A 24852-nucleotide genomic window follows, 5' to 3' on the forward strand; every position below is an offset into this window, starting at 1 on the left:
GTTCGCTATGGTGCTGAAAATTTTAGGGAATGCTATCACTAAACAGTGTCCAGCAATAGTCTCCTTTATCACGTTATCATGGTGTATAATGTGTGTGGTGGCCAATGAGTACCCTAGATATCCTCAGTATGGTCTGTTAGAATGCCAATGGCACACGCAGTCCAGTCTAATGAGCCATGGCAGGTGACGTCTTTACCGATTATCTCTGGTTGAAACTAACTCTCTTTCAGTGTGATAGCCATAGGTTAGGCCAGGTTCACATTGCGTTAGCAGCAGCCCGTTCAGCACATACGCTAACGGGCTGCTGTTAGCGCAAGTGCCGACGTTTAATAGCGCTAACGCAGATAGAGCATCTGCTAGCTCTATCTGCGCTAGCGGTGACGGACCCGGAAACGCTGCAGCCCGCGTCTCCGGGTCCTTCACTCAATGACTGCACATCCCTAGTGCACGCCTATTGTGGGCGTGCGCTAGCGATGCATCCGTCATTGCAGTTAATGGCGGCCGTAATGGACTATGTTACACTGCGTTTATGCCGCGGTGTAACGTAGTCCGTCTAATGGACCACCATAACACAATGTGAACCTGGCCTTAGGTGATAACTTGATTATAGAGGTCTGACCACTGGGACCTGCACTGATCAGCAACCAAGAGAATGTATATCCCCAATAGGGAACTTTTATCCTCGATGCATAATGGAGCAGCAGGTCAGACACCCGACCACTGCTCTAGTCATTCTCTATGTGGCTGCCAGGAAAATACAAGTACAGCGCTTTGCAGCCATGTAGGCTATGAATGGAGTGCTGGATGGCGCATGCACACTGCAGCCTGATTCTAACCGGGTGTAGCATAGCTGGGAAGGACAAGGTTAAATCACAGCTCTGCAGTGTTTGATTAGAAGCACCTGTAAGGTTTCTCTTAGAATCAGGAAGTAGATTCAGGGAAGTTGACCAGCCAAAATGTGAGCTGTAGCTGAGAGAGAGAGATGTTCCGGCAACTTCCGGGGTCTCGCTCTGAATGAAGTGACTGAGGAGTCAATCAGTCTCCTGGATGTCGCATAGTCAAATGTGTTAGCTTGTGAATGCACAGATCGTGGGCACCAAGCTGGATGTGTCTCGGAACTGAAAAAAGGCCAGAATCCCAGAGTGTTTGCTATGGATGAAAACAAGCATGTGGGAGGGTGCACTGAATGGTTTGACCATGCCAAGCGAGTTTCAAGTTCCTGTGCTTGGACTTGGAACTTGCTGGAGCTCCACGATCTCTTCAGTCAGCCAAGCATCAGACCCGTACTGATTTGATATTATCCTGACACAAGGCGATTACTTTTGTAGTCTTGTAAAATGTCCAGAACTAAGTAAATCCTAAGAGTTTATTCATACAATGTTATCATTATTTCTTTAGCTCTTGTGTAAAGTTCCACGACAGAGGCTTCGGTATCTCCATCAATTCAAGAGCCACATTTTTTTCAGAGGAATGACTTTTGATCCTGCTCGGCTCCAAAAATTTCCAGTTGACCTTGTCATAACAATGCGGAAATCAGAAGTTGCCGTACCGTCAGACTTCGGTGGTTTTGAAGACTTTGAATGCGATTTAACACAAACTCTTCAATTTCCCTGCCCAGCCTAAGGGGTTAAATAACCCAAGAACCTTCACCTCACTGAGGCCAGTGACTTTCAATTGCAGTTAATGGGCCTGAATATGAGCGTTACATAATGCCTATTAAAGTCAAGTAGTGTTCTGACGTGCTGTGTCCTTCACGGAAGGGAATGAGCTTTGTAGAAGCTCTGGCTAATTGAGGCATTTTTACCAACTGTCCCTTTCTTGGTAGGACAGACCCCAGTCGCTACAAATGTCCTAAATCCCTCTTTGCTCTGCCTATTCTACTATGTTGCCATTAAAAGCAGCTGTGTGGTTCCTAATTGCATAGTAGATCCCAAGCTGTATATTTCATGCTTCATCGTAGCACGCGCCGCTGGGCGGCGCTCATAGCAATCTGGCAATGACAGCCACAGTGGTCTGCTGCAGACCCCGGGTTGTCATGCCCATCGGCGACCTGCGGTCATGTGACACGATTCAGGTGCAGTCACATTAAATGCCGCTGTCAGAGATTGACAGCGGCATTTAACAGCTGTTGGTGGATCACGATTCCACCAGCGGCTGCTAGGGGCACATGTCAGATGTTCAAATCAGCTGACATGTGCTGGGAAAGATGTAGGTTCAGTGCTGGAGCCCACATCAAAGGGAGAGACACGATATGCACAGTACATGTACGGCGCATGTGATGAAGGGGTTAATGCATATTACAGAAGCGATCATGCTGCAGCGCAGGTGCCGACGCCTGCCATATGTAATTTTTTTTCCCAATACATATTATATTCAGTATTTAAAATAAGGGGCAGGTCACTGAGGTCACTTAACACTTTAAAAAACATCAAAAACTTATTTAAATCTGGGAAAACTGGCTATTTGCCCACTTTTATGCCAGATCTGGTGCTTAGAACACATTTGGGCCAGGCTGGAGTGACCTGAATTTGATGCGGGCCATCACTATGTATGTAATGGTGGTGTGAGATCAGTGCCCCAAAGTCATTTAACCCCTGAAAAACACTAGTTACTTGTTCAAATCTTCAAAATTGACTGCCCACTTTGATGCCAGTTCTGATACCCAGAACCCATTTGGCCAAACTGGAGTGACCTGAATTTGATGTGGGCCATCACTATGCATACAATGGTGGTGTGAGATCAGTGTGACGCTAGTCACAACTCATGGACAGATTATAAGGCAGAAGAGTCAGAAGTTCCGGGGTCAATAACAAGAAGGTACATAGATAGCCAAAGGAAAAGACGAAGGCATAAGTCAGGTCACAGTCCAGGGTCAATAACAAGAGATAGCGGATCAAAAGTCAAAGGACAAGACAAAGGAATTTTCAGAATACGGTCCAAAGGGGTCAGGCAGCAGAATATCAGCACTCAGAGCACCAGACTCGGGCTAACACTCACCAAGAAGGACAAACTTCGCCTGGCAGGGATCAGGGGCAGGAGAAAGTCCCGCACCTTCCAGTCACCTATTGGACAGATGATCTGTCAATCAAGGCACAACAGCCCAGCAAGACAGTTTCCATAGAACAGCATAGTAATCACTCACTGAGAGGAGGAATCGTGAAAATCAGTGGCTCAAAGTAATTTAATTCCTCAAAAACACCAGTTACTATGATACTAACGTTGGTTTCTTATTTGTCCAGTTTCTTATTCGGCAATTTCTTTTTTTTTCTATTTTTTACAAGTTTAACTACAAAAATAAAAAATTATAATAGTAAAATTAAATGTGGCGTGGTGCTGCCGTTATGTCTTCCCCTTATTTATATTTCCTTCATACCCAGCCAGCCCCAAATAAGAAACTTGACTAATAAGAAGCCAACTTCAGTGGTGGCATTATATTGCGGGAGGCACAGTGGTGGGCATTACTATGTGGGGGACACAGTGGTGGGCTTTTCCTATGTGGGGTGCACAGTGGTGGCATTAATAAGTGGGGTGTACAGTGGTTGCATTAATAAGTGGGGGACACAGTGCTGGCATTAAGCACAACCTACGTCTGTCAGGGATCAGAGGTGGACAACTCAGTTAAGTAGCTGGGCAATCACCAGAACACCGAATACCTAGAGAAAGTCCTGCACCTTCCAGTCATAGATTGGACAGATGAGCTTTCAATCAAGGCACCGACAGCCCAGCAAGTCCATCAAAGGATTGGACAGCCAAGCTGTCAATCAAAACACAGACAACTCAGCAAGACAGTTTCCATAGAACAGCATAGTAGTCACTCACTGAGCGGAGAAATAGTGACAATCAGTGGCCCAAAGTAATTTAATGCCTCAAAAACACCAGTTACTATGATGATAATAATAATCTTTATTTTTATATAGCGCTAACATATTCCGCAGCGCTTTACATTTTGCACACATTATCATCGCTGTCCCTGATGGGGCTCACAATCTAAATTCCCTATCAGTATGTCTTTGGATGCTGACGTTGGTTTCTTATTTGTCCAGTTTCCTATTCAGCTTCTTTTTTTCCTATTTTTTACAGATTTAACTACAAAAAAATTTATAATAATAAATTTCAATGCGGGGAGGTACTGCTGTTATGTCTTCCCCTTATTAATTACATATTTTCTTCACACCCAGCCAGCCCCAAATAAGAAATTAGACGAATAAGAAGCCAACTTCCGTGGTGTAATTGCTATGTGGGGGCACAGTGGTGGAATTAATATGGGGGGGGGACAGCGGTGGCATTACTATGTGGGGGGCACAGTGGTGGGCATTGCTATGTGAGGGCACAGTGATGGCATTACTATGTGGGGTGCACAGTGGTAGCATTAATAAGTGGGGGGCACAGTGGTTGCATTAATGTGGGGGCACAGTGTTGGCAATACTGTATGGGGCACAGTGGTTGCATTAATATGTGGGGGGCACAGTGGTGGGCATTGCTATGTGGGGGGCACAGTGGTGAGCATTAAGTGGGGGGCACATTGGTGGGCATTACTATGTGGGGGCACAGTGATGGCATTGCTATGTGGGGGACACAGTGGTGGCATTACTATGTGGGAGGCACATTGGTGGCATTGCTATGTGGGGGGCATAGAGGTGGCATTACTATGTGGGGGGCACAGTGGTGGCATTGCTATGTGGGGTGTATAGTGGTGGGCATTACCATGTGGGGGGCACAGTGGTGGCATTAATATGTGGGGGGGCATAGTCGTTGCATTAATATATGGGGCACAGTGGTGGCATTACTATGTGGGGGACACAGTGGTGGCATTGCTATGTGGGGGGCACAGTGGTGGGCATCACTATGTGGGGGCACAGTGGTGGCAGTATGTGGGGGCACAGTGGTGGGCATTACTATGTGGGGGAACAGTGGTGGGCATTAATGTGGGGGTACAGTGGTGGGCATTATTATTTGGGGGCACAGTGGTGGCATTATTATGTGGGGGCACAGTGGTGGGAATTATTATGTGGGGAGCACAGTGGTGGCATTACTATGTGGGTGGCACAGTGGTGGCATTAACATGTGGTGGGCATAGCCGTTGTATTAATATGTGGGGGGCACAGTGGTGGCAATATTAATTTGGGGCACAGTGGTTGCATTAGTATGTGGGGGGCACAATGGCGGGCATTACTATATGGGCACAGTGGTTGCATTGATATGTGGGGGGCACAGTGGTGGGCATTAAGTGGGGGGCACAGTGGTGGGCATTACTATGTGGAGGGCACAGTGATGACATTGCTATGCGGGGGGCACAGTGGTGGGCATCACTATGTGGGGGCACAGTGGTGGCAATACTCTATGGGGGCACAGTGGTGGGCATTAGTATGAGGGGGCAAAGTGGTGGGCATTACTATGTGGGGGCACAGTGGTAGCATTAGTATGAGGGGGCAAAGTGGTGGGTATTACTATGTGGGGGGTGCAGTGGTGGCATTACTATGTGGGATTCACAGTACTGGCATTACTATGTGGGAAGGTGCAGTGGTGGGCAATACTATGTGGGGGCACAGTGGTGGAAATACTATATGGGGCACAGTGGTAGCATTATTATGAGGGGGCAAAGTGATGGGCATTACTATGTGGGGGCATAGTGGGCATTACTATGTGGGGGCACAGTGGTGCATTAGTATGTAGGTGGCACAGAGGCTGTATTATGTAAGGGGCACAGTGGTGGCAATACTATATGGGGCACAGTGGTGGGCATTATTATGTGGGGGCACAGTGGTGACCTTAATATGTGGGGGCATAGTGATGAGAATTACTATGTGGGTAGCACAGTGGTGGGAATACTATGTGTGGTGCACAGTGGTGGCAATACTAATTTGGGCACAGTGGTGGCATTACTATGTGGAAGACACAGTGGTGGCATTACTATGTGGGGGGCACAGTGGTGGCATTAACATATGGGACATAGTCCTTGCATTAATATTTGGGGGGCACAGTGGTGGCCTTAATATGTGGGGGGCGCAGTGGTGGCCTTAATATGGGGGGGCACAGTGGTGGCATTACTATGTGGGGGTGCAGTGGTGGCATTACTATGTGGGATTCACAGTGGTGGCATTACTATGTAGGGGATGCAGTGGTGGGCAATATGTGGGGGGCACAGTGGGGGAAATACTATATGGGACACAGTGGTAGCATTAGTATGAGGGGGCAAAGTGGTGGGCAATACTATGTGGGGGGCACAGTGGTGAGCAATACTATGTGGGGGAACAGGGGTGGAAATACTATATGGGGCACAGTGGTAGCATTAGTATGGAGGGGCAAAGTGATGGGCATTACTCTGTGGGGGGCACAGTGGTGGACATACTATATGGGGGCACAGTGGTGAGCAATACTATGTGGGGTCACAGTGGTGGAAATACTATATGGGGGCACAGTGATAGCATTAGTATGAGGGGGCAAAGTGATGGGCATTACTATGTGGGGGGCACAGTGGTGGCATTAATAATGGGGGGCACAGTGGTAGCATTACTATGTGGGGGACACAGTGGTAGCATTACTATGTGGGGGCACAGTGGTGGCATTAATAATGGGGGGGCACAGTGGTAGCATTACTATTGTGGGGGGCACAGTGGTGGTGGCATTACTATGTGGTGGGCACAGTGGTCGCATTAATAATGGGGGGCACAGTGGTAGCATTACTATGTGGGGGCACAGTGGTGGCATTACTATGTGGGGGGCACAGTGGTGGGCATTACTATGTGGGGGGCACAGTGGTGGCATTAATAATGGGGGCACAGTGGTGGCATTACTATGTGGGGGCACAGTGGTGGCATTACTATGTGGGGGGCACAGTGGTGGGCATTACTATGTTGGGTGCACAGTGGTGGCATTAATATGTAGGGGGCACAGTGATAGCATTACTATGTGGGGGGCACAGTGGTGGCATTAATAATGGGGGGCACAGTGGTGGCATTAATAATGGGGGGCACAGTGGTAGCATTACTATGTGGGGGCACAGTGGTGGCATTACTATGTGGGGGGCACAGTGGTAGCATTACTATGTGGGGGCACAGTGGTGGCATTACTATGTGGGGGGCACAGTGGTGGGCATTACTATGTTGGGTGCACAGTGGTGGCATTAATATGTAGGGGGCACAGTGATAGCATTACTATGTGGGGGGCACAGTGGTGGCATTAATAATGGGGGGCACAGTGGTAGCATTACTATGTGGGGGCACAGTGGTGGCATTACTATGTGGGGGGCACAGTGGTGGCATTACTATGTGGGGGGCACAGTGGTGGCATTAATAATGGGGGGCACAGTGGTAGCATTACTATGTGGGGGCACAGTGGTGGCATTACTATGTGGGGAATACATTTCAAAACCTGACCTGCACATCCAAACATAGACACAGTGTGAACAGGTGCTGAACCCAGAGTCGCCAACTCGTATATAGTTAAATAAATAGGGCAGCACACTGCAGCGCCAAAACATGCAAACTTGAAAAAACTAAATTTGAACTGCATTACTGCACTAGAAATATGAAAAATGAGAGCTTTTAGCGCACAAAAATGGCCAATTTTATGTGTACCTCGTAGCCACGTTAAGGCATCTCTCTTATACGAGGTCCTACGTTTGACCTACCTCACTGAGAATAAACGTCTCCATCTGAATGGGTACATGTAAAAACCTCTTCTTGGACTCAAATTCTCTCTCTCTGTGGAGGGGTATTAGACCTACTATAATTAAAACACCTGAAGCTAGGAGGCGGGGAGTGCACGATCAGAAGGCTAGAGAATACATTTCAAAACCTGACCTGCACATCCAAACATAGACTGAGTGTGAACAGGTGCTGAACCCAGAGTCGCCAACTCGTATATAGTTAAATAAATAGGGCAGCACACTGCAGCGCCAAAACATGCAAACTTGAAAAAACGAAATTTGAACTGCATTACTGCACTAGAAATATGAAAAATGAGAGCTTTTAGCGCACAAAAATGGCCAATTTTATGTGTACCTCGTAGCCACGTTAAGAGAGATGCCTTAACGTGGCTACGAGGTACATATAAAATTGGCCATTTTTGTGTGCTAAAAGCTCTCATTTTTAATATTTCTAGTGCAGTAATGCAGTTCAAATTTCGTTTTTTCAAGTTTGCATGTTTTGGCGCTGCAGTGTGCTGCCCTATTTATTTAATTATATTACTATGTGGGGGTCACAGTGGTGGCATTACTATGTGGGGGGCACAGTGGTGGGCATTACTATGTTGGGTGCACAGTGGTGGCATTAATATGTAGGGGGCACAGTGATAGCATTACTATGTGGGGGGCACAGTGGTGGCATTAATAATGGGGGGCACAGTGGTAGCATTATGTGGGGGCACAGTGGTGGCATTACTATGTGGGGGGCACAGTGGTGGCATTACTATGTGGGGGGCACAGTGGTGGCATTAATAATGGGGGGCACAGTGGTAGCATTACTATGTGGGGGCACAGTGGTGGCATTACTATGTGGTGGGCACAGTGGTGGCATTACTATGTGGGGGGCACAGTGGTGGGCATTACTATGTTGGGTGCACAGTGGTGGCATGAATATGTAGGGGGCACAGTGATAGCATTACTATGTGGGGGGCACAGTGGTGGCATCAATAATGGGGGGCACAGTGGTAGCATTACTATGTGGGGGCACAGTGGTGGCATTACTATGTGGGGGGCTCAGTGGTGGCATTACTATGTGGGGGGCACAGTGGTGGCATTACTATGTGGGGGCACAGTGGTGGGCATTACTATGTTGGGTACACAGTGGTGGCATTAATATGTAGGGGGCACAGTGATAGCATTACTATGTGGGGCACTAAGGAGCACTGTTTTGTACCTCACAGTAGATGCAGTAACATCCAGCAGCAGCGGCACAGTAAGGCTACGTTCACATTAGCGTTACGCTAATGTGCGTCGCTGTTGCGTCGGCGACGCAGCGGCGACGCAGCGGCGACGCGCCCCTATGTTTAACATAGGGGACGCGTACGTTTTTTTGTTAGCGTTTTTCGACACGTGCGTCGTTTCCGACGCTAGCGTCGGACGCAAGAAAATGCAACAAGTTGCATTTTTCGTGCGTCCGATTTTCGTCAAAAAACGACGCACGCATCGCAAAACGCGTTTTTGCGTGCGTTTTTGGTGCGTCGCGCGTTGCGTCGCCGACGCACCGGCGCGCAACGCTAATGTGAACGTAGCCTAATGGGGTATCAGCAGGATGAGAGGTTTGTGCAGGTTGGGGATAGATGGGGACTGTGCTGGAAATATCAGGTCAGATGTGTCTGTGTTGTAATCTCTACAGATGTAAAAAACAGAACAAGTATTACAGCTCAAGAGACACAACGCTGTAAAAGAATAAATAAAGCCCCTAATAACCCGTAACGTCCGGCTGCACTAACATTCAGCAATAAGGAAGCGTCACATCAGTCGCCCTCTAGCGCCACCTGTCTTTTCTGCCTGCAGCCGGCGTGTACTGCGTCTGCAAGCCCCGCCCCGACACACAATGGTAAACGTAATGTCCCCAAGTCACGTGATCATGACTCGTAGACGACGTTCCAATCCAAACAACTGGCTGTTTCAAAATGAGGCTCGGAACGCAGAACTAATTTAATTTAATTTCTGATTGGTCTCCTGTCAGCCTATGGGATCTTGTGACATTGGTTTGAACTTGTGGCGCTGGGACAGAGAGCCGACTAGAACAGCAACGCGTCTGGTGTTGTGAGGTAACGGGTGTTTGCTGGGTGTAGTAGTGGTGTGCTGCTCTAACGATGGCTGACAGCTAGTAATGAGCTAGTACTGATGTCAGCACAGTGGTGTCATGGCGCAGCTCCGAGGATTATGTGTGTCCCTGCCTCCGACGTCATTCCTGGTGTCCGTGTAAACACACACACACACACACACACACACACACACACACACACACACACACACACACACACACACACACACACACACACACACACACACACACACACACTACATATATACAGTACACACACACAGTGTACACACACACACACACACACTACATATATACAGTACACACGCACACACACACACAATACAAGTATACAGTACACACACACTACACATACACAGTACACACACACTACATATATACAGTACACACACTACATATATACAGTACACACACTACATATATACAGTACACACACACACACTACAGATATGCAGTACACACACACTACGTATATACAGTATACACACACACACTATATATATATATATATTATATAGAGTACACACTGCATATATACAGTACACACGCGCACACACACTACATGTATACAGTACACACACACTACATATATACAGTACACACACACACTCTACGTGTATACAGTACACACACTACATGTACACAGTACACACACTACATATATACAGTACACACACACTACATATATACAGTACACACACGCACACACACTCTACGTGTACACAGTACACACACTACATATATACAGTACACACACACACTACATGTATACAGTACACATACACACACTACATATATACAGTACACACACACACTACATATACACAGTACACACACTACATGTATACAGTACACACACACACTACATGTATACAGTACACACACACTACATGTATACAGTACACACACACTACATGTATACAGTACACACTACATGTATACAGTACACACTACATGTATACAGTACACACACACTGCATGTATACAGTACACACACTACATGTATACAGTACACACATACACACTCTACATGTATACAGTACACACACACTACATATACACAGCACACACACTACATATATAATGTACACACACTACATATACACAGTACACACACACTACATGTATACAGTACACACACACTACATGTATACAGTACACACACACTACATATATACAGTACACACACTAATAATAAATAATAATAATCTTTATTTATATAGCGCCAACATATTCCGCAGCGCTTTACAGTTTAACAGTTTCAAACACAAAAGTCATAAGTAACAACGTTAACAATACAATAATTAAAGCAAAATAAGACGACCCTGCTCGTGAGAGCTTACAATCTACAATGAGGTGGGGGAGATACAAAGTACAGGTGTGTATTTACAATGATGTATTTACAATCATGGTCCAGCCATCTTCAGGGGTTGGGGAATAGATGGGGATAGTGAATGGGCTACACACAAAGTATACAGTACACACACACTACAAGTATACAGTACACACACACTACAAGTATACAGTACACACACACTACAAGTATACAGTACACACACACTACAAGTATACAGTACACACACTACATGTATACAGTACACACACACTACATGTATACAGTACACACACACTACATGTATACAGTACACACTCTACATGTATACAGTACACACACACTACAAGTATACAGTACACACACACTACATGTATACAGTACACACACACTACATGTATACAGTACACACACACTACATGTATACAGTACACACTCTACATGTATACAGTACACACACTACGTATACAGTACACACACTACATGTATACAGTACACACACACTACATATATGCAGTACACACACACTACATATATACACAGTACACACACTACATATACACAGTTCACACACACTACATATTCAGTACACACACTATATTCAGTACACACACGCACACACACTACATATATACAGTACACACACACTACATGTATAAAGTACACACACACACACTACATGTATACAGTACACACACACACTACATGTATACAGTATACACACACTACATGTATACAGTACACACACACTGCATGTATACAGTACACACACTCTACATGTATACAGTACACACATACACACTCTACATGTATACAGTACACACACACTACATATACACAGCACACACACTACATATATAATGTACACACACTACATATACACAGTACACACACACTACATGTATACAGTACACACACACTACATGTATACAGTACACACACTACAAGTATACAGTACACACACACTACAAGTATACAGTACACACACACTACATGTATACAGTACACACACACTACATGTATACAGTACACACACACTACATGTATACAGTACACACACTACATGTATACAGTACACACACTACATGTATACAGTACACACACTACATGTATACAGTACACACACTACATGTATACAGTACACACACTACATGTATACAGTACACACACTACATGTATACAGTACACACACTACATGTATACAGTACACACACTACATGTATACAGTACACACACTACATGTATACAGTACACACACTACATGTATACAGTACACACACTACATGTATACAGTACACACACTACATGTATACAGTACACACACTACATGTATACAGTACACACACTACATGTATACAGTACACACACTACATGTATACAGTACACACACTACATGTATACAGTACACACTCTACATGTATACAGTACACACACTACATGTATACAGTACACACACACTACATATATGCAGTACACACACACACTACATATACACAGTACACACACTACATATACACAGTTCACACACACACTACATATATACAGTACACACACGCACACACACACTACATATATACAGTACACACACACTACATGTATAAAGTACACACACACGTCTACACACACTACATGTATACAGTACACACACACGTACACACACTACATGTACACACACTACATATACACAGTACACACACACTACATATACACAGTACACACACACTATATATATATATATATATATATATATATATATATATATATATATATATATATATATATATATACAGTACACACACTACATATATACAGTACACACACACACTACATATAATAATAATAATCTATATTTTATAGCGCCAACATATTCCGCAGCGCTTTATAGTTTAACAGTTTCAAACACAACAGTCATAAGTAACAACGTTAACAATACAATAATTAAAGCGAAATAAGACGACCCTGTTCGTGAGAGCTTACAATCTACAATGAGGTGGGGGAGATACAAAGCACAGGTGTGTATTTACAATGATGTATTTACAATGATGGTCCAGCCATCTTCAGGGAGTGGGGGATAGATGGAGATAGTGAATGGGCTACACACACAAACATAAAATGACTTTGATTAGGGAACGTGGTAGGCTGCTCTGAACAAATGTGTTTTGAGGGAGCGCCTAAAACTATGCAAATTGTGGATGGTCCTAATTTCTTGGGGTAGAGCATTCCAGAGGATTGGCGCAGCACGGGAGAAGTCTTGGAGTCGGGAGTGGGAGGTACGGATTAGTGCAGAGGTTAGTCGAAAGTCGTTTGCAGAGCGCACGGTCGGTTAGGCCGATAGACAGAAATGAGGGAGGAAATGTAAGGGGGCGCCGCACTTTGGAGAGCTTTGTGGATGAGAACAAGTACTTTGAATTGGATTCTATAATGAATGGGCAGCCAGTGTAACGACTGGCGAAGAGCGGATGCATCTGAGTAATGACTAGCTAGATGGACGACCCTGGCAGCTGCAATAAAGGTACCGTCACACATAACGATATCGTTAACGATATCGTTGCTTTTTGTGACGTAGCAACGATATCGTTAACTAAATCGTTATGCGTGACAGTGACCAACGATCAGGCCCCTGCTGGGAGATTGTTGATCGCTGGGGAAAGTCCAGGCCTTTATTTCGTCGCTGGATCACCCGCTGACATCGCTGAATCAGCGTGTGTGACGCCGATTCAGCGATGTCTTCACTGGTAACCAGGGTAAACATCGGGTTACTAAGCGCAGGGCTGCGCTTAGTAACCCGATGTTTACCCTGGTTACCATTGTAAATGTAAAAAAAAAAACACTACATACTTACATTCCGGTGTCTGGTCACGTCCCTCGCCTTCAGCTTCCCGCACTGACTGTGAGCGCCGGCCGTAAAGCACAACGGTGACGTCACCGCTCTGCTTTACGGCCGGCGCTCACAGTCAGTGCGGGAAGCTAAAGGCGAGGGACGTGACCAGACACCGGAATGTAAGTATGTAGTGTTTTTTTTTTTTTTTAACATTTACAATGGTAACCAGGGTAAACATCGGGTTACTAAGCGCGGCCCTGAGCTTAGTAACCCGATGTTTACCCTGGTTACCCGGGGACCTCGGCATCGTTGGTTGCTGGAGAGCTGTCTGTGTGACAGCTCTCCAGCGACCAGATCGACATCGTTGTCTATATCGCTGCAGCGTCGCTTAATGTGACGGTACCCTAAGGATAGACTGGAGAGGGGAAAGTCGAGTGAGGGGGAGGCCAATTAATAGAGCATTGCAGTAGTCCAGGCGGGAGTGGATCAGGGCGACAGTGAGGGTTTTTGTTGTTTCCATGGTGAGAAAAGGGCGGATTCTAGAGATGTTCTTTAGGTGTAAGCGGCACGAGCGGGCAAGAGATTGTATATGGGAGGTGAAGGAAAGATCGGAGTCAAACATAACACCCAGACAGCGCGCCTGCTGCCGGGGTGTTATGGTGCCACCCACAGAGAGGGAAATGTCAGATTTAGGGAGGTTAGTAGATGGCTGGAGCAGAAGAAGTTCAGTTTTGGAGAGGTTGAGTTTCAGATAGAGAGCGGACATGATGTTGGAGACTGCGGACAGACAGTCAGTGGCGTTCTGTAGTACAGCAGGGGTAAGGTCAGGGGATGACATGTATAGTTGTGTGTCATCAGCATAAAGATGGTACTGAAAGCCAAATCTGCTGATGGTCTGTCCAATTGGGGCTGTGTAGAGGAACCACATTTTTTTTTGTTAGGGAGTTATAAGGGTTAAAAGTTGACCAGCAATTTCTCATTTTTACAACACCATTTTTTTTTTAAGGGACCACATCACATTTGAAGTCACTTTGAGGGGTCTATGTGATAGGAAAAACCCAAGTGTGACACCATTCTAAAAACTGCACCCCTCAAAGTGCTCAAAACCACATTCAAGAAGTTTATTAACCCTTCAGGTGTTTCACAGGAATTTTTGGAATGTTGAAAAAAAAATGAACATTTAACTTTTTTTCACAAAAAATTTACTTCTGATCCAATTTGTTTTATTTTACCAAGAGTAACAGGAGAAATTGGACAACCAAAAGTTGTTGTACAAATTGTCCTGAGTACGCTGATACCCCATATGTGGGGATAAACCACTGTTTGGGCGCATGGCAGAGCTCAGAAGGGAAGGAGCGCCATTTGACTTTTCAATGCAAAATTGGCTGGAATTGAGATGGGACGCCATGTCTCGTTTGGAGAGTCCCTGATATGCCTAAACAGTGGAAACCCCCCAAAAGTGACCCCATTTTGGAAAGTATACCCCCTAGGAACTTATCTAGAAGTGTGGTGAGCAATTTGAACGCCCAAGTGCTTCACAGAAGTTAATAATGTAGAGCCGTGAAAATAAAAATGTTTTAGCTCCCAGTTTTGAATTTTCCCAAGGGTAACAGGAGAAATTGGACCCCAAAAGTTGGTGTCCAATTTGTCCTGGGTACGCTGATACCCCATATGTGGGAGAAAACTACTGTTTGGGCGCATGGCAGAGCTCGGAAGGGAAGAAGTGGTGTTTTGGAATGCAGACTTTGATGGAATGGTCTGCTGGCGTCATGTTGCGTTTGCAGAGCCCCTGTCGATGTACCTAAACAGTGAAAAAACCCCACAAGTGACCCCATTTTTTGAAACTAGACCCCCCCTAAGGAACTTATCTAGATGTGTGGTGAGCACTTTGAATCCCCAAGTGTGTCACTGCAGTTTATAACGCAGAGTCGTAAAAATAAAAAAATCTTTTTATTTTCCACAAAAATGATTTTTTAGCCCACAGTTTTGCATTTTCCCAAGGGTATCTGGAGAAATTGGACCCCAAAAGTTGTTGTGCATTTTGTCCTGAGTGCGCTGATACCCCATATGTGGGAGAAAACTACTGTTTGGGCGCACGGCAAAGCTCGGAAAGGAAGGAGCATCGTTTTACTTTTTCAACGCAGAATTGTATGGATTGAGATCGGAAATCATGTTGCGTTTGCAGAGCCCCGGCTGTGCCTAAACAGTGGAAACCTCCCAATTCTAACTCCAACCCTAACCCCAACACACCCCTAAGCCTAATCCCAACCCTAACCACACCCCTAACCCAAACAAACCCCTAACCCTAATCCCAACCCCAACACACCCCTAACCCCAACATGCCTCTAAGGCCGGCTTCACACTCAGCCTATGAAAATACGGTCCGTTTTTTACGGCCGTAATACGCTGAAAAGTCCCCAAAATAGTGGTCCGTAGCTCCTCCGTAGGCAGGGTGTGTCAGCGTTTTTTCCGCATGGCATCCTCCGTATGTAATCCGTATGGCATCCGTACTGCGAGATTTTCTCGCAGGCTTGCAAAACCGACATACGGCTATACAAGGGAACCATGTGTAAAAAACAAACAAAAAAACATATATACTGTGTGTATATATATATATATATGTCATTAGAGACATATATGTATATATATTATTACTTCATACAGGGCTAGATAGCTTTAAAGCCGGTAATTCAATTGCCGCTTTTGCTATCTCCTTCCTAAACCCGACATGATATGAGACATGGTTTACATACAGTAAACCATCTCATATCACCATATTTTTTTGCATATTCCACACTACTAATGTTAGTAGTGTGTATATGCAAAATTTGGCCGTTCTAGCTATTAAATAAAAGGGTTAAATGGCGGAAAAAATTGGTGTGGGCTCCCGCGCAATTTTCTCCGCCAGAGTAGTAAAGCCAGTGACTGAGGGCAGATATTAATAGCCTGGAGAGGGTCCACGGTTATTGGCCCCCCCCTGGCTAAAAACACCTGCCCCCAGCCACCCCAGAAAAGGCACATCTGGAAGATGCGCCTATTCTGGCACTTGGCCACTCTCTTCCCATTCCCGTGTAGCGGTGGGATATGGGGTAATGAAGGGTTAATGCCACCTTGCTATTGTAAGGTGACATTAAGCCAAATTAATAATGGAGAGGCGTCAATTATGACACCTATCCATTATTAATCCAATACTAGTAAAGGGTTAAAAAAACACACACACATTATAAAAAATTATTTTAATGAAATAAACACAAAGGTTGTTGTAATAATTTATTCTACGCTCAATCCAATCACTGAAGACCCTCGATCTGTACAAAAAACAAAACAACAATATCCTTACCTTCCGAAGATCTGTCAAGTCCAACGATGTAAATCCATCTGAAGGGGTTAAAATATTTTGCAGCAAGGAGTTCTGCTAATGCAGCGCAGCTCCTTGCTGCAAAACCCCGGGTAATGAAGGTAAAGTAGGTCAATGACCTATATTTACCTTCATTTGCGGTGAGGCGCCCTCTGCTGGCTGTTCCTAGATCGTGGGAACTATCCTAGAAAGCTCCCAGGCTCGAGTTCATAAGAGGCGCCCTCTGCTGGTTGTCCTCATATGAACTCGAGCCTGGGAGCTTTCTAGGAAAGTTCCCACGATCTAGGAACAGCCAGCAGAGAGCGCCTCACCGCAAATGAAGGTAAATATAGGTCATTGACCTACTTTACCTTCATTCTCAGGGGTTTTGCAGCAAGGAGCTGCGCTGCATTAGCAGAACTCCTTGCTGCAAAATATTTTAACCCCTTCAGATGGATTTACATAGTTGGACGTTACAGATCTTCGGAAGGTAAGGATATTGTTGTTTTTTTTGTGTTTTTTTTGGTACAGATCGAGGGTCTTCAGTGATTGGATTGAGCGTAGAATAAATTATTACAACAACCTTTGTGTTTATTTCATTAAAATATTTTTTAATAATGTGTGTGTTTTTTTTAACCCTTTACTACTATTGGATTAATAATGGATAGGTGTCATAATTGACGCCTCTCCATTATTAATTTGGCTTAATGTCACCTTACAATAGCAAGGTGGCATTAACCCTTCATTACCCCATATCCCACCGCTACATGGGAATGGGAAGAGAGTGGCCAAGTGCCAGAATAGGCGCATCTTCCAGATGTGCCTTTTCTGGGGTGGCTGGGGGCAGATGTTTTTAGCCAGGGGGGGCAATAACCGTGGACCCTCTCCAGGCTATTAATATCTGCCCTCAGTCACTGGCTTTACTACTCTGGCGGAGAAAATTGTGCGGGAGCCCACGCCAATTTTTTCCGCCATTTAACCCTTTAATTTAATAGCTAGAACGGCCAAATTTTGCATATACACACTACTAACATTAGTAGTGTGGAATATGCAAAAAAAATGGTGATATGAGATGGTTTACTGTATGTAAACCAGGTCTCATATCATGTCGGGTTTAGGAAGGAGAAAGCAAAAGCTGGCAATTGAATTACTGGCTTTCTGCTATATCGCGCTGGATGAAATATTAAAATATATATATATTTTAATATATATATTATTATATATTATATATATTATATTATATATTATATATATATATATACCGTATATACTCGAGTATAAGCCGAGATTTTCAGCCCAAATTTTTGGGCTGAAAGTGCCCCTCTCGGCTTATACTCGAGTCACGGTAGACGGTAGCGGTGGGGTCGGCGGGTGAGGGCGCTGAGGTATACTCACCTAGTCCCAGCGATCCTCGCGCTGTCCCTGCCGTCCCACGGTCTTCTGTGCTGCAGCTTCTTCCCCTCTTCAGCGGTCGCGTGGGACCGCTCATTAGAGAAATGAATAGGCGGCTCCACCTCCCATAGGGGTGGAGCCGCCTATTCATTTCTCTAATCAGCGGTTACGGTGACCGCTGTTAGAGAAAGAAGCTGCAGCACCGAAGACAGCTGTGACAGGCGGGGACAGCGCGAGGATCGCTGGGACTAGGTAAGTATGTCATATTCACCTGTCCGCGTTCCAGCCGCCGGGCGCCGCTCCATCTTCCCGGCGCCGCTCCATCTTCCCGGCGTCTAAGCGCTCTGACTGTTCAGGTCAGAGGGCGCGATGACGCATATAGTGTGCGCGGCGCCCTCTGCCTGATCAGTCAGAGCGGGGAGACGCCGGGACCGGACGCTGGGAGCTGCAATCAAGAGAGGTGAGTATGGCTTTTTTTTTTTTTATTGCAGCAGCAGCGGCCATGGCACAGATTTATGTGGAGCATCTATGGGGATATGTGAACGCTGCAGAGCACTATATGGGGCACAGCCAAGGGGGAGATATGAACGCTGCAGAGCACTATATGGGGCACAGCCAAGGGGGAGATATGAACGCTGCAGCGCACTATATGCGGCACAGCCAAGGGGGAGATATGAACGGTGCAGAGCACTATATGGGGCACAGCTATGGGGAGATATGAACAGTGCAGAGCACTATATGGCACAGCCAAGGGGGAGATATGAACGCTGCAGAGCACTATATGGGGCACAGATATGGGGAGATATGAACAGTGCATAGCACTATATGGCACAGCCAAGGGGGAGATATGAACGCTGCAGAGCACTATATGGGGCACAGCTATGGGGAGATATGAACAGTGCAGAGCACTATATGGGGCACAGCCAAGGGGGAGATATGAACGCTGCAGAGCACTATATGGGGCACAGCTATGGGGAGATATGAACAGTGCAGAGCACTATATGGGGCACAGCCAAGGGGGAGATATGAACGGTGCAGAGCACTATATGGGGCACAGCTATGGGGAGATATGAACAGTGCAGAGCACTATATGGCACAGCCAAGGGGGAGATATGAACGCTGCAGAGCACTATATGGGGCACAGATATGGGGAGATATGAACAGTGCATAGCACTATATGGCACAGCCAAGGGGGAGATATGAACGCTGCAGAGCACTATATGGGGCACAGCTATGGGGAGATATGAACAGTGCAGAGCACTATATGGGGCACAGCCAAGGGGGAGATATGAACGGTGCAGAGCACTATATGGGGCACAGCTATGGGGAGATATGAACAGTGCAGAGCACTATATGGCACAGCTATGGGGAAATGATGATCTATTTTTATTTTTGAAATTCACTGGTAAATGCTGCATTTCCACCCTAGGCCTATACTCGAGTCAATAGGTTTTCCCAGTTTTTTGTGGCAAAATTAGGGGGGTCGGCTTATACTCGGGTCGGCTTATACTCGAGTATATATGTATGTATATATATATATATATATATATATATATATATATATATATATATATATATATATATATATATATATATCTATTCTATGTGTACACATTTATTCTACCTATTCTATTGTAAGCTGTCAGTGTGATTTTATTACTGTACACCGCACTGAATTGCCGGCTTTTCTCTCTAACAGCGCTGCGTATTCCTCGCAAGTCACACTGCTGGTCCGTGTGTAATCCGTATTTTTGGGGCTTCCATAGACTTTCATTGACGTTTTATTTGCGCAATACGGTGACAAACGCAGCATGCTGCGATTTTCTACGGCCGTAGAAAGCCGTATAATACTGATCAGTAAAATACGGCAGATAGGAGCAGGGGCATAGAGAATAATTGTGCCGTATGTTATGCGAGTTTTACGGACGTAGTTTCTGCGCTCTTACGTCCGTAAAACTCGCTAGTGTGAGGCCGGCCTAACCCTAATCCCAAACCTAACCACACCCCTAACCCTGACACACCCCTAACCCAACCGTAAACGTAATCCTAGCCCCAACCCTAACTCTGGCCCCAACCCTAACTCTGGCCCCAACCCTAACTCTGGCCCCAAACCTAACTCTAGCCCCAACCCTAACTCTAGCCCCAACCCTAATGGAAAATAGAAATAAAAACATTTTTTTATTTTATTATTTTTCCCTATCTAAGGTGGTGATAATGTGTGTGTGGGGGGGGGGGGGTTATTTACTATTTATAGCGGGTTTTTATGTTTGGCAGCTGTCACACTAAAAGACTTTTTTTATTGCAAAAAATATTTTTTGCGTTACCACATTCTGAGAGCTATAATTTTTCCATATTTTGGTCCACAGAGTCATGTGAGGTCTTGTTTTTTGCAGGACGAGTTGACGTTTTTATTGGTATCATTTTCGGGCACATGACATTTTTTTTAATCACTTTTTATTCCGATTTTTGTTAGGCAGAAAGGACAAAAATCAGCAATTCCTGTTTTTTTTTTTTTTTTGGGGGGGGCGGGCATTTGTATTGTTCCGCGTTTGGTAAAATTGATAAAGCAGTTTTATTCTTCGGGTCAGTACAATTATTGTGATGCCTCATTTATTTCATTTTTTATGTTTTGCCGCTTTTATACAATAAAAACTATTTTATAGAAAAAATAATTATTTTTGCATCGCTTTATTCTGAGGGCTATAACATTTTTTATTTTTTCAATAGTAATAGTACAGCTGAAACCGCGCTCGAGAGATTATTGCTCAAACAGCCGTGCATATTTTTTATTATTATTTATTTAGGTTTTTTTTTTTTTTTTTTTAACACATGTAAACATTTTTTTTTTTTTACTTTGTCCCGGGGAGGAAACATCACTATATATTGTCAGATCGCTGATCTGACACTTTGCAGTGCACTGTGTGAGATCAGCGGTCTGACAGGCACTGCAGGAGGCTTGCTGGCGCCTGCTCTGAGCAGGCGCTTGCAAGCTACATCCCTGCAGGACCCGGAAGGAGCCCCGTGGCTAATTTCGGATCCGTGGCCTGCAGGGAGGAGGATGGAGGAGACCCTCGGAGCAACGCGATCACATCTCGTTGCTCCAAGGGTCTCAGGGAAGCACGCAGGGAGCCCCCTCCCTGCGCGATGCTTCCCTATGCCGCGATCATGTTTGATCGCAGTGTTCCAGGGGTTAATGTGCCAGGAGCGGTCTGTGACCGCTCCTGGCACATAGTGCCGGATGTCAGCTGTGATAGTCAGCTGACACCCGCCACGATCGGCCGCGCTCCCCTACTGAGCGTGGCTGATCACTTTAGACGTTCTATCCCGTCGGTGGTCATACCACCTCGACGGGACAGTACATCTAATGTCAGAAAGGGGTTTATTTCTGATCACTTGGGGTCCAGCACCCCCGCTGATCAGCTGTTATCAGTGGTGGTGGCTGAAAGTACGTACTTGCGGAGCTGGCCATTTACTTGTAGTGGCCGCCACAGAGTAATAAACATCTACCTCCTATACAAATCAATAGGAGGCAGATGTGCAGTAACAAGCCCCAGCCACTACAAGTAGATGGCCAGCTCCGCAAGAAAGTACTTCCGGCCGACGGCCACATATAACAGCTGATTGGTGGGACTTTGGCCAATCAGACTTTGATGACCTATCCTGAGGATAGGCTATCAATGTAAAAGTAGTGGACAAGATCATTTATGGCACGCAGTTCACTAGAGCTTCACAGGTTGCTGCTGGAATCCTCCATGACGACCTCACAAAGCTGGTGGATGTTGGAGACCTTGTGGTTTAGGCCTGGAGACATCCTTGTCCAGTCCCACACATTTACCCTCAGTTTCTTTAGCAAGGCAGTGGTCATCTTGGAGGTTTATTTGGGGTCGATATCCTGTTGGAATACTGCCCTGCGGCCCTGTTTCTGGAGGGAGGGGATCATGCTCTGCTTCAGCATGTCCCAGTATATGTTGACACTCATGGTTCCCTGAATGAGCTGTAGCTCCCCACATCCGGAGGCACTCATGCAGCTTTAAACCATGGCACTCCACCACCATGCTTGACTGTAGGCAGGACTCACTTGTCTGTACTCCTCACCTGGTTGTCGCCACAGACGCTTGACACCATCTGAACCAAATAAATTTATCTTGGTCTCATCAGACCACAGGACATAGTTCCCGTAATCCATGGCCTTAGTCTGCTTGTCACCAACACAGGGTTTTCTTGTGCATCATCATTAGAAGAGGCTTCCTTCTGTGACGACAGCCATTTAGACCAATTTGACGCAGTGTGTGGCTTATGGTCTGAGCGCCGACAGGCTGACATCCGCCCCGTAGCAATGTTGGCAGCACTCACACATCTGATGTAAAATCACAACCTCTGGATATAAGAATGAGCACACGCACTTAGCTTCTTTGGCTGACCATGGCGAGACCAGTTCTGAGTGGAACCTGTTTTGTTACACAGCTGTATGGTCTTGGCCACCATGCTGCAGCTCAGGTTCAGGGTGTTGGCAATCTTCTTATAGCCTATGCCATCTTTATGTAGAGCAACAATTCTTTTTTTCAGATCCTCCGAGAATTCTTAGTCATGTTCAACTTCCAGTGATCAGTATGAGATAATGTAAGAGTGGTAACACCAAATCTAGATATATATATGAGGCATCGTGATTACTCGCTAATCCCGCCCCCTGCACAATGTCTCCGCCCCCACATCACCACACATAATCCCGCCCCCACCCCATTACTACACACAATCCTGCCCCACCACATCACCACACACAATCCCGCCCCCCACCACATTACCACACACAATCCGCACCACATCACCACACATGATCCCGCCCACCCAACATATCACCACACATGATCCCGCCCACCCAACATATCACCACACATAATCCCGCCCCCCACTCCATTACCACACACAATCCCACCCCCACCACATTACCACACACAATCCCACCCCCCTCATTACCACACGAGGCTCCATCCCCACACATTACCACACGATGCTCCGTCCCCACACATTACCACACGAGGCTCCGTCCCCACACATTACCACACGAGGCTCCGTCCCCCCACATTACCACACGAGGCTCCGTCCCCCCACATTACCACACGAGGCTCCGTCCCCCCACATTACCACACGAGGCTCCGTCCATACACATTACCACACGAGGCTCCGTCCATACACATTACCACACGAGGCTCCGTCCATACACATTACCACACGAGGCTCCGTCCCCCCACATTACCACACGAGGCTCCGTCCCCCCACATTACCACACGAGGCTCCGTCCCCCCACATTACCACACGAGGCTCCGTCCCCACACATTACCACACGAGGCTCCGTCCCCCCACATTACCACACGAGGCTCGTCCCCCCACATTACCACACGAGGCTCGTCCCCCCACATTACCACACGAGGCTCGTCCCCCCACATTACCACACGAGGCTCGTCCCCCCACATTACCACGCAAGGTTCCGTTCTCACACATTACCACATAAGGCTCCGTCCCCCCACATTACCACACGAGGCTCCGTCCTCCCACATTACCACACGAGGCTCCGTCCCCACACATTACCACACGAGGCTCCGTCCCCACACATTACCACACGAGGCTCCGTCCTCACACATTAACACATGAGGCTCTGTCCTCACACATTACCAAGAATACCATTGGACACTAGCGAAAATTGCGATATCCCGTTTAAGTTAACAAGAAAACAATTCCCACTTTGTCTGGCTTATTCCATGACAATTACAAAATCGCAAGGACAAACATTCGATAAGATTGGCGTTCTCCTACCTGATCCTGTATTCACACATGGTCAATAATACACCGCATTCTCTAGAGTAACAAGTTGTAAAGGTCCTTCAGTTCAAATTGTAACTGGTAGAAGTCAAGGAAAGATCTTTGAAAATGACTATACATTTAATTGTGTTTAGAGAGAAATTTTAACTTAATTTATGTTTCGTTATGAAATTTGTTTAGATGCTGGAATGAATAAAAAACGCACATCTTACTGAATCCAGTTTTTTTTTTTTTTTTTTTTTTAAATTCGTTTATTTATTAGACACAGAATAAAATTACAGCATACATATTTGTCCTTGTCGTTAATTTGTATAGTTGCATTTACAGGGATTGAGAAAGACAAAATATACATATGCCAATCATTTTGAATCCAGTTTGTTTTTGATTTTACACTGTG

At 45.7% G+C, this 24852-nt stretch overlaps 2 protein-coding genes across 4 annotated transcripts in view; both read left to right on the forward strand.

The window, feature by feature from the left end:
• Positions 1 to 1736, forward strand: part of RSKR (ribosomal protein S6 kinase related) — a 45864-nt gene extending 44128 nt beyond the window's left edge. The window contains exon 12 of the mRNA XM_069761229.1: positions 1399 to 1736. Coding sequence (XP_069617330.1) covers positions 1399 to 1623 — 225 coding nt within the window. The 3' untranslated portion in view covers positions 1624 to 1736. The remainder of the gene's footprint in view (positions 1 to 1398) is intronic.
• Positions 1737 to 9685: 7949 nt separating this feature from the next.
• SPAG5 (sperm associated antigen 5) overlaps positions 9686 to 24852 on the forward strand; it is a 100970-nt gene continuing 85803 nt past the window's right edge. For 2 of the 3 annotated variants that reach the window (XM_069761230.1, XM_069761232.1), the window contains exon 1: positions 9690 to 9738. The gene's annotated coding sequence lies outside the window, so the exon portion shown is untranslated. Of the gene's footprint in view, positions 9739 to 24852 lie in introns of all 3 variants that reach the window. The other variant, XM_069761231.1, reaches the window with a different exon arrangement.

The sequence above is a fragment of the Ranitomeya imitator genome, chromosome 3 (assembly GCF_032444005.1).
Source record: "Ranitomeya imitator isolate aRanImi1 chromosome 3, aRanImi1.pri, whole genome shotgun sequence".
NCBI lineage: Eukaryota > Metazoa > Chordata > Amphibia > Anura > Dendrobatidae > Ranitomeya > Ranitomeya imitator.